General features: G+C 51.7%; 1 protein-coding gene across 4 annotated transcripts in view; it reads right to left on the reverse strand.

The window, feature by feature from the left end:
* Positions 1-353: 353 nt before the first annotated feature.
* Positions 354-18,744, reverse strand: part of LOC119965893 — a 119,797-nt gene continuing 101,406 nt past the window's right edge. For all 4 annotated transcript variants that reach the window (XM_038796863.1, XM_038796862.1, XM_038796864.1 and 1 more), the window contains 2 exons: positions 7,457-7,574; positions 354-618 (listed from right to left, as the gene is read on the reverse strand). In XM_038796863.1, the coding sequence (XP_038652791.1) occupies positions 448-618; positions 7,457-7,574 (289 nt within the window). In that variant the 3' untranslated portion in view covers positions 354-447. The remainder of the gene's footprint in view (positions 619-7,456; positions 7,575-18,744) is intronic.

Genomic DNA, 18,744 nt, shown 5'->3' on the forward strand with positions numbered 1-18,744 from the left:
GAACAATACTTTTCACCGTACCTCGGTTCACGTGATAATAAATCAAATCAATCAGCACATGGCGAAGAGGTACCTGTGCTGACTGCAACAGGCCTGGCGGTGGGAAAGGGTAGGCCTCATTTCTAGTCTGCATGTTGCTGAAGGACAGAGGAGTTGAATCCATTGTTAATGAAAAGTGGCAATTACCAAGTATTCATGGGCAAAAGTACTTCACCTTCAAACAGCAAACAATTGAAACCTTTTCAATGGCAGGCCAGATTTTATTTCCAACACGAGAATATGGTACACGCACAGCTAGGCTAAAACCTCCTTAACCCCCCACCCCCCTCCCCCCCCCCTCCCCCCCACCCTAGTGTGAAATTGCAAAAACAATTAAAAGGTGTATGCTTCCAAACAGATTGGTGTGCTCAGTAATCTGGGTCCACTTCAGCCAAAGTGTGTTATTTTCTACAGTCCACATTCAAGTGTAAAGGGCAACTTCCTATACTGGAACCACTGCTTCACATGTCTTGAGGAGCACTTGAAAATACATTGCACGATAAAGAGCAGAGCATCCTGAACTGCGAGCTTGAGGAGTTGGTGTGCCGGAAGGGAAACAGCCAAAAGACATAACTTTTCCTGAAAGGGAAAATATAAAGGAAAGGTTTAACATTCAGTGTACGACATAGAAACACACACACACACACAATAACTCACGCCTATTTTAAAGTCATGGGGCTGTATACTCCGCTGTCAGAATTCTCCGTTACACCAGCCTGGGAATTTCCCGAAGGCTGCCCACAATGGGAAATCCCATTGGTCGGCTGGCGGGAGGGAGAATCCCGCTGCCAACGGAGTCCCGCCATGGATTCTATCATTATTTTTATTTGCCTCATTACTTCCCACCTTCATTGTGCGGAGAGTATGGTGGTGAAGGGTGTGTGTGGTATGTTTACTGAGAGTTTCCACTGTCAAAACCAAGATGTAAGAATTAATAATGGTTGGCTGAAAGCATGTGCAGGCCCATGAAAGTCAGAGAATGTGGGCTCTTGGGGTACGAGTCTTCCCCAAAATTTCTAAGTCAATTAGTGGTGGCTTTCTAAGGAGTTTCCCGCCGGCTCTGCCAGCGAGTTCCCCACTGCTATTCAATGACACTTAGTCACTTTTTTGGTCCCTGGGGAGTTTCTCACCGGTTTAGCTCACACTTAGAATTTTTTTAGTACTGGGGAGCTGAGCTCATAGATCGGGCCGCCATTTTGAAAGGGTGCCCCAGTCTCTGTGTGAACTTGAGGGTCCCCCACATCCCCCACCCACGGGCAATGTCATCCCCCACACACACATGGACACTACCTCACAACCCTCAAGTGAGGACACCCTGCTATGGGGTCCCTGGGGGTTGCCCCTCATCAGACCCACCCCCCCAAGCCCCCTTACGGCATCTGCCTTCTAGGACACCCACCCTTCAACCACGCAACCTCCCGGAGGCCCGTACCTCCCTGCCCACCCTTCAAACCCCCCCTCCACCCTCATTTCATGGGCATGGCCCCCTCGCCGCCTGGCCCTTGCAATGCCACCCTGGCACCCAGGCAGTGCTCCTGCCTAACAGTGCCATCTGGGTCCCTTGGCAGTGCAGGTGGCAGTGCCAAGGTGCCCACGTTCTAGGGGGAGGGCCAGGGGACCACTCAGGCGTCTCCGATAGCCCGGGAAACCCTCCGGGTACCGTTCCACCTGGTCCACGTTTGTGTGGACCAGCCCTGATCAGTGCCAGGCTGCAGCCTCCCTGGGGAAACCAGAGAATCGAGGTAGGTCGTAAGTAGGTTTATGACCTTCTTCTACGAGCGTCATTTGGTCTCATCCATTTGAGGCATGGAAACTGTTGGGAAGCTCCATGCAGGCCTCTCCCACCACCCTCTAGTCACGTTGTGCTCTCGCCTGAGTGCAACGCGGCTGGAGAATGGCACTCTTCATCTTTGATGTCTTTTGTGTTGATCTGCCTCTACTTCTGCATCCCTCTGCCTTTTATTTTCAGGTAGGAATTAGGGGAGACACACAATACGGCTGTTGGCTACATTTTCAAAGGAGACACCCATGAAAACAGGCCTTTGATACTCTCAGCTCCTTCTCAATCACAATATTTCTCCCAACCTCTTTGTTTCTATCATGTCACTTACTCCTTCATCTTGCAACTGTCCTCTGCCCTTCCAATCACCCTCTTAACACATTCCCATCATTCCCTCATTTTTTCCTGATGTGCGATCAATAACTACTGAAACAAAGGAGTAGTCCGAATTGAAGGCTTTAATCAACAAGATGTTTCCCCAGCAGCTCGAGTACAGAAAGAAGGTTGGCTGCTGGGGAACACGGGTTCTTATACCCCGCCTCATTGGGCGGAGCTACCTTACATCCCGACCAATGAAATGCAAACACTTGGGCCATTGAGCAGCGAGCCTTCTCCACTAATGGTAGCTCACACTCCAAGGTACCGTAGTACTTCTAGTCATGCTACCACACTTCCCATTTGGATTACCTGATAATCCAACCATACTTCTATCCTCTTGACTCCATTGGTACTTACCTCCCCCTTAGTCCTCCATTTATCTTTCCTACTCATTTTCCCCAAGGGGAGGGGTGCGAGAAGCCAAAGGCATCCTTAATTCTATGATTCAGTCTCCCCTCCTTCCATTTCCTTTTACCCTCTATTCACATTATTGTTTTTCTCAGAGACCAAGACAGGAGGACTTTTTATATTCAAAGATGCTAGGAAAGGAAGGCCTGGTACAGTGCGGGAAGCCTGGGAATCTGGGTTGTGAAATTTTTGGGACAGAAACAATTATATATTCAGCCAGAGACATTTAGAATTAGAAGTGCATGATCCTGACTTCTGGTCACAGGGATGTGCTGAGTAGTCACACATCAGGTGGCTCTCCTTCATACCACAGAAAAATAGGTACTTTTGGCCGAAATTAGCCCGCAAAACCACACTTCGACATCCCCTCACCCTCAACAACACTGCGAACAACAAAAATGCCAGGAAGCAAAAGCTCAAGAGGCCGCAGGGACACCAGAAACTGCAGTAAAGGAGAGGTGAGGCAAGCAAGCGGGTGGGCGGACCCACGAGGCGAGGGATCCCCAGCCTCCTCTGAGAGAGGGAGACTGGCGACCCAGAGAACAAGCTCTCCCAAATGCTGGGCAACCTAGTCGGGAGGGACAGTTTCCCCAAACTGCCGGCCAGGGCTCACTGGTTGTTCCGACCAAAGCCCAGGGCCGGGGAGCAGCCGAGGACCATAATAGCCAGAAGTATCAGGACTGAGAGAGGATCCTTCGCTGGGTTCTGCAGATGATGGCGTGCAACTGGGAGGGACATAAAATAAGAGTGCACCAGGACATAGGGGCGGACCCGGCAAAGCACAGGGCCAAATTCAACCACGCAAAGGTGGCTCTGTACAAGAGCCAGGGAAGATTCGGGATGTTATTCCCAGCCAGGCTCTGGGCAACTTACCATAGAAAAGAACATTATTTCATTGTCCCGGCAGTTGCGGATGGGGTCGTCCGCAAGAATGGACTGGACAGGCAACGAGAGGCAAATATCTTTTACTTAAACGTCAGAGGCCAGGATTTCTGCCCTGTTTCTAGTGGGTGAGAATGGCGGTGCCTGAAAATCCAGCGGAAGTCCCAAAACAACTTTCACTCCGGCTGGGCTTCGCGAAGCACTGCCCCCTGGCAGTAAGGGGCATTGCTAATGGGCAGTGCCAGAGGGCAGTGCCTAGGAGGGCTTTTGTTGGGGGGGGGGGGGGGTTTGGCATTGGGGGGCTTCTCTTAAGGGGCGGCAGGTCCATGCGAGGGATTTTGGGCGGGGGATCCGTGTCTGTGAGGGGAATCCTATTTTTAGATTAGGTCATTCTATAAGAAAAGGGCCACAATCTCTTGAAAGCTGAGGTTGCTGGTGGGATGGGCTCACTCAGCGTCCGCCCAGCAACGTGACATCATGGGACCCGTCTCCAGTATCTTTTAAAAAGTTTTTTAAATTTTGGTGGGAAGGTCCGGTAGTGGGCTTCACATCGCTTTCCTGCCTGAGAGAACACTTTGGGCTGCATTGTCCGGCGGTAATAGCAGGGTTCCCGATCCGGCAGAGAATCGAGCGTCGGGCGAAAAAGAAGAATCAAAGTTCCCGACCAAATTGGGGGAGGTGCCACTTTTGTGATGCTCCACCCCCTCCAAAGCGACGTATCGACGGCCTCAGGTCGTTGCCTGAGGCCCTCCCCTCCCCGATGCTCCGCCCCCGACCGGCCGTTTTCCTGACGCCATGGGTCTCTCATGGTCTCATCCTCTCGGCTTGGCAGCTGTGGACTCAGTCCAGCGTTGCCACAGTCGGGGGAGGGCCAATCTGCGGGCAAGGGGGACTTTGCCAGACTCTGAGGGCACTGTGGGGGGTGGTGGTCCAGGGCACGCGAGCCCGCCAAAGCGGGGGGGGGACTATTTCGCAGGACGGGTCCGCGAGCGGCTGGCGCCATGTTGCATGTGCGGCCGCTGCAGGTCGCTGCCTTACGCAGCTACGGACCCGGTAATTCTTCGGGCCATATCAGCAGCTAGAGCCGGGTGCTCTACGCTGCTGGCATGCCAGCTCCCAGCTACATCATGGATCGGTGGCCATTTTGCGCTGAATTTCCGGGCGTAAAGTTGGAGAATCCAGCCCAAGACCGGTGCCCGACACCGCTTCTGTTCTGGGATTACAGTCTCCCCGCACCAGTGGGCGGATGCAAATGAATCATTATAATTTATTTGCATTCAATTAATGGGCTGGAAACCTGATTCTCCAGGCCCCTTTGATGCTCCATGCTTCTTTGCCATGGTTCGCGCAGGTGATGACTGGCGCAGGTATTTCGAAGTGTGGCCCTGGCATGGTGGACCCCACAGTGAGTCAATGGGGTCAGTGTGTAATGTAGGCACCTCCTGAAAGTCCATCAGAGTGCCCCCTCCCCCAACAACACAACTCCTAAAACCCAGTCCTGCATCAGACCCCAAGAGAGATCCCCAATAGAGACCCCTCCATCAGACCCCATCAGAGATGCCAAACAGAGGTCTCCAACAGGGCCCTTAACAGAGACCCCCATCAAACCACCCATCAGTACCCCAACCGAATCCCATCAGAAACCACCAACTGAAACCCCCATCAGAGGACCCCCCCCCACATGTTGGGGGAGTCTGATGGGAGGCTGGAAGTGGTCGGATAGTGGGTCTTTGTTGGAGGGATCTGATGGGGGCATCTGATGGGGGGTCTCGGTTGGGGTGGTCTGTTGAGGGTCTCGTGGGGTGGTAGGGCGGGTCACCCTCACATGTATGTGCTGTGGAGTGGGGGGGGGGGGGGGTGACCCATAATTCAACTGGTGGTGTGGGGGGCCGCAATATTTGTATTGTGGGATAGGGGGGAGGAGCCGCTGGATCTCAATATCCGGCTGCCCACTCAAAATGGTGGCTGACACCGGGATTCTGAAAGAATCCCGAGAACTCCCCTCTGATGCAGAAATTTACATGGAGAAGGGCAGTGAATCGCTCCTGGACACCACTCCTAGTGCCAATGGGGACCAGGAACAATTCTACTCTGTCATTAAAACTTAGGGCTGGATTCTCTGATTTTGAGGCTATGTCCGGAGGATGTGTCTGGTTTACGATGAAAAAGTTAGCGCTGCCCCCTCACTGATGCTCTGACCGGTGAGGGGCTAGCATCTGTGCCACCTAAAATGCATGACCTTCCCGATATAAACACCTGGAGAATTGCCGGGTCCGTGGCTACCCGTGCGCACCTTGCGCTGTACAACATGGACCCCACCTGCCAGATAGTGACCCCCTGAACAACCCCTCCCCACCCCCCCCCCCCTCCCCACCATTCCCCCCAGCCTTCGCTGAACCCCCCCACTCCCCGGTCAGCAGCATGCCTCCCACCCACTGTGGCGGCGCTGGACACAGTCCGCAGCTGCCACGCCGGGTTCCCAAAAACTGAGAGCACACGTGCCCTGCGTGGTCGGGAACTCGGCCCGTCGGGGGCGGAGAATCGGGGGAGAGCCTTCCGGTGACGTCCTGAGGCCGTCCCAACGACGTGCGGCCTACTCCTTGATAACAGTGCCACGGAAGAGCCAGACCCAGGACCGTTGGTGTGTGATGGGCTAGTGGGATCTTGGAGGTCTGTCGGCAACATGGGAAAGGAGTTGGTCACTCTCTCTCTAAGAGGATACGTGTCCCGTGTCCTTCCTGATGCCAGGTCCCTCGTTCATGTACTGAGTGCCTGACAATGAGGATCGCTACTCCTCCCGCCTGCCGCCGAGGCCCACGGGTAACGCCTCAGGGTTTGCTTTTCGGGTTCCCCACACATTGAATTCCCTGCCTGTCGCATGGCCAATGCTAGCAGCAGGGGATGAGGCCCTAAAGTCGGCAATAGTTGGCCACTTAAGGGCCTCAACTGGTAACAAAGATGGAAGGCAGTCCACAAGCTTGTCCTCCCCGGACGTAACCAGGGTAGAGGTGGCAGAGACAATACCCTAACATCCTGCGTCATTAGACAACTCTACACCAAACTCACCTCCGCGGAAGGCATTAAATGTCACCCTGGGTGGCAGCGGTGGGATGTTCAATTCCTGATCAAACAGGTCTACAATTTGGGTGCAGGGTTGCAATTACTGACCAGCCTCAAAGGGGTATCCAATCCTGAGGCAGGGTCAGTTTGTAGCAGGCAATATCTGATCATGGGGGAGGTTGCAGGCCAGGCAGAAACACCTCCGCCCCCATGACCCACATGGAGTGCTGTGAAGGCATTTGACTTCTTCCCAAGGAACACACATTTTTTTGTTGTTTCAAAATGTATTCCATTTCAGAAAAATATCTTTCTCACCAAACAATCAGATTAAAATTGAAAATGGACCTCGTTGACCAGTGTAGTTGCCTTTTCCTATAACACATTATACTGTTTCCAAAATGAGGTTGCATACTTCAATCTAAGGCTTGTTGCCAATGTTTATGCACATCATAGTTTAGAACGGGGTGAGCAAACTTTTCCGTGCAAGGGCCACATTCAGAAATTCACAATTTTAAAGGGCCGCATAGTATATTAATTAATAGTCCCGGTTGTAACCAATTAGCGTGCGGCATATACCTCAGCGCTTCCCCCGGCGGCATCCTGCCTTTAGCCCTCTTTTTCTCTACTTTTCAAAAATGGCGCTTCACCCGGTTATGATTCTGGGCGCCTCATATCGAACATAGAACAGTACAGCACAGAACAGGCCCTTCGGCCCTCGATGTTGTGCCAAGCAATGATCACCCTACTCAAGTCAACATATCCACCCTATACCAGTACCCAACAGCCCCCCACATTAACCTTATAAAAAAAAAAATTTTTTTAAATTTTTTTTTTAATGACTTGATCTTGGTGGGCTGCATAAAGACCTTTGGCGGGCCGTAGTTTGCCCACCCCTGGTTTAGAACCTACCTCAGCAGAAGGTACAGAACTTGCAGTAAAGTGGTGAAAAAACGCAAGTTTCTGTAATAGAGGATTGGTTTCTTCCGGGGTGCCAAATTCTAAAGATTCATTCATCAGGATAGTAAACCTACAAAAACATAGATGGAAATATGTTTGCACATGTATTGATGTATTTTCTACTTTAACTCTTCCTGCAAGAAAGCAAAACCAGAAGTTTGATTAGACAATAAGTGGCATACTTTTTATCTGCTGGAGAAAACAAGAATTGATGCTGCAGCACAGGACATCCCTTTATATACTGCATTCGGAGGTCAGTTGGCTGAATGACTGATGTACGGTGCAACGCGATCTCAACAGTGTGGGTTCAATTCCCGTAATGGCTGTGATTACCATTCTGGCCGTGATAGCCGTTCTGGCTGCGGGGGCCGACCTGGTTGGGGGGGTGGGGGGGAGCCGACTCCGGTGGCGGGGTCCTCCACAGTGTACAGGCCCGCGATTGTGGGTAACCAATCGGCAGGCGTGCTAATTCGGGGGGGGGGGGGCCTATGTTCCTCCACGCCGGGTCCTTGTAGGGCTCCGCCATGTTGCCCATGGACTGGCACGGAGACGGCCGTGGCGCGCATGCGCGAACCAGCGCCGGCCGTATCGCGCCGGCTTTCGCCGCCGGAGCACAGCACAGCCGAGGAAGGGGAGAAGCTGGGCCTGGAGGCCCGTTGATGCCGGCGTCGCTCGCGCCGGTTTAGACACCGGCGTGAACACTTGGCCGGGATTTCGGAGAATCCCGGCCCATATCTCTATAATCTCGTCTCAATTGGCCAGACATCAGCATCATGTGCATGAACCTCATAAACTTCAGGCCACATTTCATCTGATAGGGGGAAAGATTCTCACCCAGGTACCCAGGGCAGGATTTCAATGAAGTATCACTCCTAATTGTTTCTCCACTGTTAGGACAAAGGCTGCTGCAAGTTAAATAGTCAGAAGCACATCAGTTGGCACAGTGGACATGGAGGGGAAGAGAAAGGAAGAGAGAAAGTCAAAGAAGGACCTGCACTTGAATGCAGAAAGCAATGGAAGGAGGAGGAGCATAACCTGGGCGAGTGTGGTGCCAAACCGGTCCTCAAAAACATTGAAAATGCTGCTTGAAGAAGGAAAGATGAGAAAGAAAAAGCTCTCTCGTTCCCAAGCCCCAGGATTTGCAGGCACTTGGGGGTTAGGGAGGAGGTGACAATGGATGTCAATGTCAATTCTATCACCCCATCAGACAACTATTCAGCACTGGAAATATTTTAAAGAGCTCACCAAGCTGAGCAAGGTAAGTAAAGACATGAATGTCCACGCAGATGCTGAATTAATGCTGAAAATATGATTGAACTCCATGTGATTCAGAACCATAATTGCGTAAAAGAGGTGGGCAGAAGCAGAAGCCACTGTCTGACTCAGGGCTATAACTCCTCCTTCACAATCACACTATCTCTATCACATTTCTTGCAATGTTTTAGCAGGAAGCGATTATGTTTTGCTTGACCCTGATAGAATATTCACAAGAGAAGGCCTGCAATTGAAGTAAATTTGGTGAATAGGCGGCAGGTCAAAAATTGAAATTAGTTCAAGTGCTTCAGTGGAAGTTCAAACTGAGGTCATAAGGTCTCTGCTTTTCACCATGCCGGCCTGACAGATTCAGGCTGATGCCATTGTGGCCGCAGATACCAGTGCTCAAAGTAGCATGCAGATTCTGAAATGAAAATCGCTTATTGTCACGAGTAGGCTTCAATGAAGTTACTGTGAAAAGCCCCTAGTCGCCACATTCCGGCGCCTGTCCGGGGAGGCTGGTACGGGAATCGAACCGTGCTGCTGGCCTGCTTTAAAAGCCAGCGATTTAGCCTTGTGAGCTAAACAGCAGTTCAGCAGTTTACGCTCCGACACTTTACTGGAGTTTCATGGAGGAAGTGGCAATGGCTCCTTTGTGCACAAGCATGTTGATCTCTCTCACGGTGATGGAATTCCTGCTTCCACCACTGCCTTTCCACCAATGCTGCCTTGCACAACGCCCAGCCAGTCCAGAACTGCTGCCACACGTGCCAAGGTGGTGCAGTCCAAAACCAAGCTCCCAAGGCCCAGAGCTGCTTGATGGCACTCTATCTATCGCCAACTGCTGACTTGCCAACTGAAGGTCAGCACCTTCCCACTTGCCATGGGGCAGCCTCAGGAGCAGTACAGGAAGGCGCAATAGGCCAGGCAAAGGAATCCATAGGACAGGCAGTAAGGGAGTGCACCTTGGCAATAAATTGAGCATTATTGAAATTGCTGCTGGATAAAGTTTTATGAAAAAGCTTTTCTGTGGCGTCCTTTAGTTCAGGTCTTTAGCTAAGAGGACCCTATTATGATCCACAGCAGAGGGGTAAAGTGGGAAATTATGAATCTGTGGTACTGTGGCGATGTGGGCTCTGGGAAAACTGAAGGCTGATTAGACATTCACAGATAATCTATAGGAAATGCAGTCATCCTTGATGCCTCCTCCCTTCCTCCCCTTCGTCATCATGTGGTTCAGTTAAAGATCTGGGGTAGGATTCTCCGTCCCGCCGCACCGTTTTCTGGTGCAGCGCCCACCTCCACCAGCAGCGGATTCTCCGTCGCAGCAGCCGGCCAATGGTGTTTAACATTGTGGGCATTCCCACATCATCAGGAAACCCACGGGCGTGAGTGCGCTGCTGGGGAAGTGGAGGATCCCGCTGACGGATAATCCAACCCCTGATGCCAAGGGTGTCATGTTTTAGTGATGATATAGAGATGATAACAATCTTTATTATTGTCACAAGTGGGCTTACATTAACACTGCAATGAAGTCACTGTGAAAAGCCCCTAGTCGCCACACTCCGGAGCCTGTTCGGGTGCACTGAGGGAGAATTCAGAATGTCCAATTCACCTAACAAGCACATCTTTTGGGACTTGTGGGAAGAAACCGGGAAACCCACGCAGACACGGGGAGAATGTGCAGACTCCACACAGACAGTGACCCAAGCCAGGAATCAAACCTGGGACCCGGCGCTGTGAAGCAACAGTGCTAACCACTATGCTACTGTGCTGCACAATCGCTCATAAGAAATTGTGTAAAGACGTTGGTGAGTTCATTTATTTAAACTAGGCACATGAGAATAAATATATGTGCAGCAGCAGAGCTGTGTGTGCTGTGTTCTGCTCACAGGACAAACTAAGATTGGATCACATGACACACTTTCCTTTTAGTGATAGCATTCTGCAGTTCCTTTAAAGCATATTGCAACAAAAGACTGAACCTTCATGACAGCAAGGTTGAAGAGAATGCAACAAACCACCACAAATTTGCAGAAATGCTCTGGAGAGTATTGGAGGGCTCGCCTACGCAGGCTAGTCAGCGGAATCATTGATCCGCTACACTCATGGTACGCTCCATGACATCCCTACGGACTATAAGACAATAAGATATATGAGCAGAATTGGGCCACTTGGCCCATCGAGTCTGCTCTGCCATTCAATCATGGTTGATATTTTTCTCATCCCCATTCTCCTGCCTTCTCCCCATAACTGCGCGGAGTCTGCACGTCCCCCCCCTTGTGTGCGTGGGTTTCCTCCGGGTGCTCCGGTTTCCTCCCACAGTCCAAAAATGTGCGGGTTAGGTGGATTGGCCATGCTAAATTGCCCGTAGTGTCCTAAAAAGTAACGTTAAGGGGGGGTTGTTGGGTTACGGGTATAGGGTGGATACGTGGGTTTGAGTGGGGTGGTCATTGCTCGGCACAACATCGAGGGCCGAAGGGCCTGTTCTGTGCTGTACTGCTCTATGTTCTAACTTCTGATCCCCTGACTAATCAACAACCTATCTACCTCTGTCTTAAAGACACTCAGTGATTTGGCCTCCACAGCCTTCTGTAGCAAAGAGTTCCACAGATTCACCACCCTCTGGCTGAAGAAATTCCTACTCATCTCTGTTTTAAAGGATTGTCCCTTAGTTTGAGATTGTGACTCTGGTTCTAGTTTTTCCCGGAAACGTCCTATCCACATCCACTGTATCCAGGCCTCTCAGTATCCTGTAAGTTTCAATAAGATCCCCTCATCCTTCTAAACTCCGAGTACAGACCCAGAGTCCTTAACCGTTCCTCATACGACAAGCTTTTCATTTCAGGGATCATTCTTGTGAACCTCCTCTGGACCCTTTCCAAGGCCAGCACGTCCTTTCTTAGATACGGGGCTCAAAACTGGTGACAATACTAAAAATGTTGGGCGCGATTCTCCGCCCCCCACGCCGGTTGGGAGAATAGCGGGAGGGCCTCCCGACATTTTTTGCGCCCTCCCGCTATTCTCCCCCCCCCCCCCCCCCTCGCCCGACCCAGAAAAAACGGCGAGCGGCGATTCTCCGCGGCCGATGGGCCGAGCGGCCGGGCCTTTACGCCCGTTTTTTCACGGCAGCAAACACACCTGCTTGCTGCCGTCATAAAAACGGGTGTTGGATGCCCGTTTGGGGCATCCAGAGGCCCGTTTGGGGCGGGAGCACCACCGTTGTGCTCGGGAGGGGACAGGCCCACGATCGGTGCCCACCGATCGTCGGGCCTGCGTCCAAAAGGGACGCACTATTTCCCCTCCGCCGCCCGACAAGATCAAGCCGCCACATCTTGTCGGGCGGCGGTGGAGAAATGCGGAACCGCGAATGGCGTGATGACGTCACCCGCGCATGCGCCGGTTGGAGCCGGCTTGGCGCGCGGCCTTAATGACGGTCGTTAAGGCCACAACGCCGTGATTCCCGGGGTCCTGCTCCTAGCCCCGATGGGGGGTGGGGAGAATCGGATCCCGGAACACGGCCAGTTTCACGGCAGCCTTTACGACTCTCCGCATTTGCGGAGAATCTCGCCCGGGGTCTGACCAGAGCATTATATAGCCTCAGAAGTACATCCCTGATCTTGCATTCTAGCTTTTTCGATATGAATGACATTGCATTTGCCTTCCTTACTGCCGACTGAACCTGAACGTTAACCTTCAGAGAACCGTGAACAAGGACTCCCAAGTCCCTTTGTGCTTCTGATTTCCCCATTTAGAAAATAGTCTATGTCTCCATTTCTCCTTCCAAAGTGCATAACCTCACACTTTTCCACAAGGTATTCCATCTGCCACTTCTTTATCCGCTTTCCTAGCCTGTCCAAGTCCATCTGCTGCCTGCCTGCTTCTCAATACTACCTGTTTCTTAACAGATCTTTGTATCATCTGCAAATTTAGCAACAGTGCCTTCAGTACCTTCTTCCAGATTATTAATGTATATTGTGAAAGGTTGGGGCCCCAGCACCAACCCCTGAGGCACACCACTAGTCACTGGCTGCCATTCTGAAAAAAAATACCCTTTATCCCCACTCTCTGCCATGCCAGGATCTTACCCTTAACACTGTGGGCTCTTAACTTATTTAAACAATGATCCTTGGAGGTTCTTGAGGCCGGGAGGTAGGGAGTTCTCCTTTTTCTTCCATGTCCATAAGGCTTATTCCCGGATTGATTCTTTTGTCCTCAGCAGGGCGCTAATCCCGAGAGTGGTGGGGGCGAAGTATTCGGCGATAGTCATATCAGACCACGCCCCACATTCGGTGGACCTGGAGCTGGGGGAGGGGAAGGGTCAGCGCCCACTGTGGAGGTTAGATGTGGGGCTTCTGTCAGAGGAGGAAGTATGTGGGCGGGTCCGTAGAAGGGTATTTGGAAGCTAATGATAATGGGGAGGGGCTTTTGAGGAAGCGTCGCAGTCACCAGGCGGAGTTCGATGTACTGACCACCCGGAAGGCGGAGGCGCAGTGGAGGAGGGCGCAGGGGGCGGTATACGAATACGGGGAGAAGGCAAGTCGGATGCTGGCCCACCAGCTCCGGAAACGGGAGGCAGCGAGAGAGATAGGGGGAGTTAGGGATGTAGGAAGGAACCTGGTGCGGGCGCTAGGGACATTAATGGGTTGTTCTATGAGGAGCTGTACCGGTCGGTGCCCCCTAGGGAGGAGGGTGGGATGGACCGCTTTTTGGATAAGCTGGAGTTCCCAAGAGTGGAGGAGGAGAGGGTGGAGGGGCTGGGGGCCCCAATCGAGTTGGAGGAGCTGATTGAGGCGCTGGGGAGCATGCAGACAGGGAAGGCATCGGGACCTGATGGGTTCCCGGTGGAGTTTTATAAGAAGTTCTCAGACCTGTTGGGCCCGTTGTTAGTGAGGACCCTGAATGAGGCGAGGGAGGGGGGGGCTTAGCCCCCGACGATGTCCAGAGCAATAATTTCACTGATTCTGAAGCGGGATAAGGACCCCCTCCAGTGTGGGTCTTACAGGCCGATCTCGCTCCTCAACGTGGACGCAAAGTTGTTGGCCAAGATACTGTCCAGGAGGGTGGAAGATGTGGTCCCGCTGGTTATCCATGAGGACCAAACGGGGTTTGTGAAGGCGAGGCAGCTGAATGTCAATGTGCAGTGGTTACTTAATGTTATAATGATGTTGGCGGCAGATGGGGTCATGGAAATAGTAGCATAGATGGATGCGGAGAAGGCCTTCGATAGGGTGGAGTGGAGCTACCTGTGGGAGGTGCTGAGGAGATTTGGGTTTGGTGAGGGATTCATTAGGTGGGTGAGGCTGCTGTACAGTGCTCCGGTAGCGAGCGTGGTGACAAACGGGAGGAGGTCGGAGGACGTTCGGCTGTCCCGGGGACGAGGCAGGGGTGCCCCTTGTCTCCCCTGCTCTTCGCGTTAGCGATTGAACCCCTGGCCATGGCGTTGAGGGATTCGAAGAACTGGAGGGGGATTGTGCGGGGTGGGGAGGAGCACCGGCTGTCGGTGTACGCGGTTGATTTGCTGTTGTACACTGCGGATCCGGCGGGGGCGGGGGGGGGGGGGGGGGGGGGGGGGGGGGGGCCTGAGGCGTTGAGGAAACTTGGGGAGTTTGGGGACTTTTGGGGCTATAAGCTCAATGTGGGGAAGAGTGAGCTGTTTGTGCTGCACTTGGGGGACCAGGAGAGGGAGATAGCAGAGCTCCCGTTGAAGAGGGCAGAGAGGAGCTTTAGATATCTGGGTGTCCAGATAGCCAGGAGCTGGGGGGCCCTTCATAGGCTAAACTTTTCAAGGCTGGTGGAACAGATGGAGGAGGAGTTCAGGGGATGGGATGCGCTGCCACTCTCCTTGGCCGCCGGCAGGGTCCAGTCGGTTAAGATGACGGTCCTCCTGAGGTTTTTGTTTCTCTTTCAGTGTCTCCCCATCTTGATCCCGAAGGCTTTTTTTAGGAGGGTTAATAAGAGTATTTTAGTGTCCGTGTGTGGGCGCAGAAGACCCCGAGAGTGAGGAGTATATTCTTGGAGCGAGGCAGGGAGGTAGGTGGTCTGGCATTGCCCCACCTGTGTGGGTACTACTGGGCTGTGAATGTGGCAATGATCCGTAGGTGGGTGATGGAGGGGGAGGGTGCCGCATGGAAGAGGATGGAGGTGGCGTCCTGTGTGGGCACGACCTTGGAGGTGCTGGTGACGGCCCCGCTCCCACTCCCCCGGCTAGGTATTCTACGAGTCCAGTCGTGGTGGCTTCCCTCAAAATTTGGGGACAGTGGAGGCAGCATAGGGGGGAGGTGAAGGCCTCAGTCTGGACCCCGATACGGGGCAACCACCGGTTTGCACCAGGGAGAATGGATGGTGGGTTTTTGAGTTGACATAGGGCAGGCATCAGGCGGATGGGGGACCTCTTCCTCGACGGGAAGTTTGCGACTTTAGAGGAGTTGGAGGGGAAGTGGGGTCTCCCCCCTGGGAATACCTTCAGGTATATGCAGATTAGGGCTTTTGTTAAGCGGCAGGTGGCGGAGTTTCCGCTATTGCCGCCAAGGGGGGTTCAGGATAGGGTGCTCTCGGGGATGTGAGTCGGTGAGGGCAGGATCTCAGCAATTTATCAGGTGATGCAGGAAGGAGGCCTCGGTGGAGGAGCTGAAAGCGAAGTGGGAGGAGGAGCTGGGGGAGGAGATCGACAAGGGGACATGGGCGGACGCCCTGGGGAGGGTGAATTCTTCATCTTCTTGCGCACGGCTCAGTCTAATTCAGCTAAAGGTGCTGCACAGGGCGCATATGACTGGGACCAGGCTGAGCCGGTTCTTTGGGGGTGAGGACAGGTATGGAAGGTGTTCGGGAGGCCCAGCGAATCACACCCACATGTTCTGGATGTGTCCGGCGTTGGAGGGTTTCTGGAAAGGGGTGGCGGGGATCCTGTCCAGGGTGGTTGGTTCCAGGGTGGAACCGGGCTGGGGGCTCGCTATTTTTGGGGTGGCATCGGAGCCGGGGGGGGGGGGGGGGGGCGGGACTATCGGTCTGTTAAGGGGGTTTGTTTTTGTCACCATGTGTTTGTTACTTTTTTTTGTAATTAATTTATTGCTTTGTATGGGGGGAGGGCCTTTTGTTTCGGTTTTTTCTATGCTTTGTTTATTTCATTTGTTGTTGAAAAATTTGAATAAAAATCATTTAAAAAAAAACTTATTTAACAATCTCCTATGCGGCACCCTGTCAAAGGCCTTCTGGAAATCGAAATAAATCACTTCAACTGGTTCTCCTTTGTCTAACTTCCTTGTTACTTCCTCAAAGAAATCTAACAGCTTGGCTTTCATATCTGTATTTCCACATTTGGTTAGGCAGCAGAGGGGAGTAATGTAACTAGTAGAGTTGACGAGGGGAGCCAGTGGATGTGGTTTATTTGGACTTTCAAAAGGCTTTCGACAAAATCCCACATAAGAGGTTAGGCTGTAATATTAAATAGGCAGGTGGTGCATTAAGATGAATAAAAAACTGGTTGGTAGACAGGAAACAAAGAGTAGGAATAAATGTGCTAACAGCTAAAGGGGGTGGTAGCCTTGCAGTGCAGTATATCTCCCCTTAATGTGTGGAACCCGCAGAGTCACAAATGTACAGACGCTTTCCCCGAAGCCGCCTGCACCATTGGCAATCCTGCCAGTATGATAAAGCAACAAGCTCACTCCCCCGCTTCTCTATGGTTAACAAGAAGACGATTAATTCCATCACTTGACAACAGTGCCTCTATTTTCTCCCTGATTCAGTATGAATGCTGTACGATGCAATGTTGGCAATGCTGCTTACTGTCGCTTGGAGGAATCTGCTTAGGTAGAAATAATAACATAAATTATCGGAGCAAGAGTAGACCACATGACCCGTTCACTCTTCTTGACGATAAAATACGATTGTGGTCGATCTTTGGCTTCAGCTCCACTTTTCCACCTGCTACCCATATTTCTGGATTCCCCAAGAGACCAAAAATCTGCTTATCTCAATCTTAAATAGATTCAACAATGGAGCAGCCACAACCCTCTGGAATAGAGAATTCCAACCATTCACAACTCTTCATCTCAGCCCCAAATTACTGACCCCTTATCCTGAGCCTGTGCCCCCAAGTTCCAGACACCCAGCCAGGGGAAACAATCTCAGTGCCTATCCTTGTTTGTCCCTTCATAATCTTATATGTTTCAATGAGATCACCTCTCACGCTTCTAAACTCCACTAATAAGGACCAATTTACTTAGCCTCTCAACACAGTCTAGCGAACCTTCACTCTTATCTCCTCCAATACGAGTATTTCCTTTCTTAATTATGGAGATCAAGACTCAACAGTTGTGGTCCCTGTATGATTGTAGCAAGACTTCTTCACTATTGTATTCCAATCCCCTGATAATAGAAGCCTACATGTCACTTGCCTTTCTAATTGCTTGCTGTAACGACAGGCTAACTTTCTGTGTTCCTTGTATGAATACACTCACGTCCCTCTGAATAGTAACGGCGACCAGTTTCACATCTTTTAAAAATAAATTGTTTTCTTTTCTTAAGGCCAAAGTAGGCAACTTTGTACTTTTCCACATAATACTCCATCTGCTACAATGCGGACCATGGAGATTCAGAGCCACGGAGATCTTCATGGTCACAAGCCTTTCTATCACTGCTGGGCTATGTGGAGGTGGTGGCACAGTTCAACACCTCTGTGATGAATCGTAGTTGACTGAGATATTGCTCATGGCTGAGCTGGGGGATGGGGAAGTGCTCCCTGAATGCCATAGGTTGGTACAGCCTCCTAATGAGAGGAATCCCCCTCCTCTCTCTGCGCACAACTTCCTCTCTCTGCTACCGGTGTTCAATCTCAAATGGGCGGGATTCTCTGGCCTCCCAGCCACATGTTTCTCGAAGGTGGAAGGTAGTGCGACGTCCGCCATTCTCTGCTCCTGCTGCTGTCGATGGGAATGCCCATTGAAGACACACCAGGCCACCGGGAAACCCTGCGGGTGTGAGTGTGCTGTCGGCGGGATAAGAGATTCCCGCGGCCGGAGAATTCTGGCCAATGTCATGCTGTGCTGGAGCCCATGAGGGACTGCAGCTATACCCACAGTGGTGGCCAAAGAGTGTTGCCAATCTTCAAAGTCCTCGGAATTCCTTGGGAAAGTTCAGCATCACTCAAGACTTTTTGAGAAGTCTTTCAATGGAGAACACAATATCTCCACTCACTCTGCAGCAGTAAGAGTAAGTCTAAAGCATCTGACCTGAAAGTCCCATGCTGACACCTCTAAATAGTACTTATCTAGGGGAGGTGGCAGTCGATCTCTCAAGCAACTGGAAGTATGTTCAGCAAGGAGTGTTTGAGAGAGGGTGCTAATAAGACTGAACTATCCCCATTTTCATTTCATTTCATTTCATAAATCGTCCCAGGGCATGCTTAACTTAACATTTATTCACTATACACAACTACATACTGAGATAGATAAGCAGAAGATTCCTTCCAGAAGCCTCTCTCTCTGAGTTCTAGTTTCACGTGATTTGATTTTGTTGAGAATGTATATTAGCTATTTGCACAATAGCCTACAATATACTACAAAGACCGGCAAATCCAAATTGGCATAACATAGAACATAGAACAGTACAGCACAGAACAGGCCCTTCGGCCCTCGATGTTGTGCCGACCAATGATCACCCTACTTAAACCCACGTAACCCGTATACCCGTAACCCAACAATCCCCCCATTAACCTTACACTACTGGCAATTTAACATGGCCAATCCACCTAACCCGCACATCTTTGGACTGTGGGAGGAAACCGGAGCACCCGGAGGAAACCCACGCACACACGGGGAGGACGTGCAGACTCCACACAGACAGTGACCCAGCCGGGAATCGAACCTGGGACCCTGGAGCTGTGAAGCATTGATGCTAACCACCATGCTACCGTGAGGCCCCATGTTGGATTCAAACTCAGTGTGAGACCCTGAATGATGTCCCAATCTCTCCATTCAGTATGA

Source organism: Scyliorhinus canicula, chromosome 5 (assembly GCF_902713615.1).
Source record: "Scyliorhinus canicula chromosome 5, sScyCan1.1, whole genome shotgun sequence".
Classification (NCBI taxonomy): domain Eukaryota; kingdom Metazoa; phylum Chordata; class Chondrichthyes; order Carcharhiniformes; family Scyliorhinidae; genus Scyliorhinus; species Scyliorhinus canicula.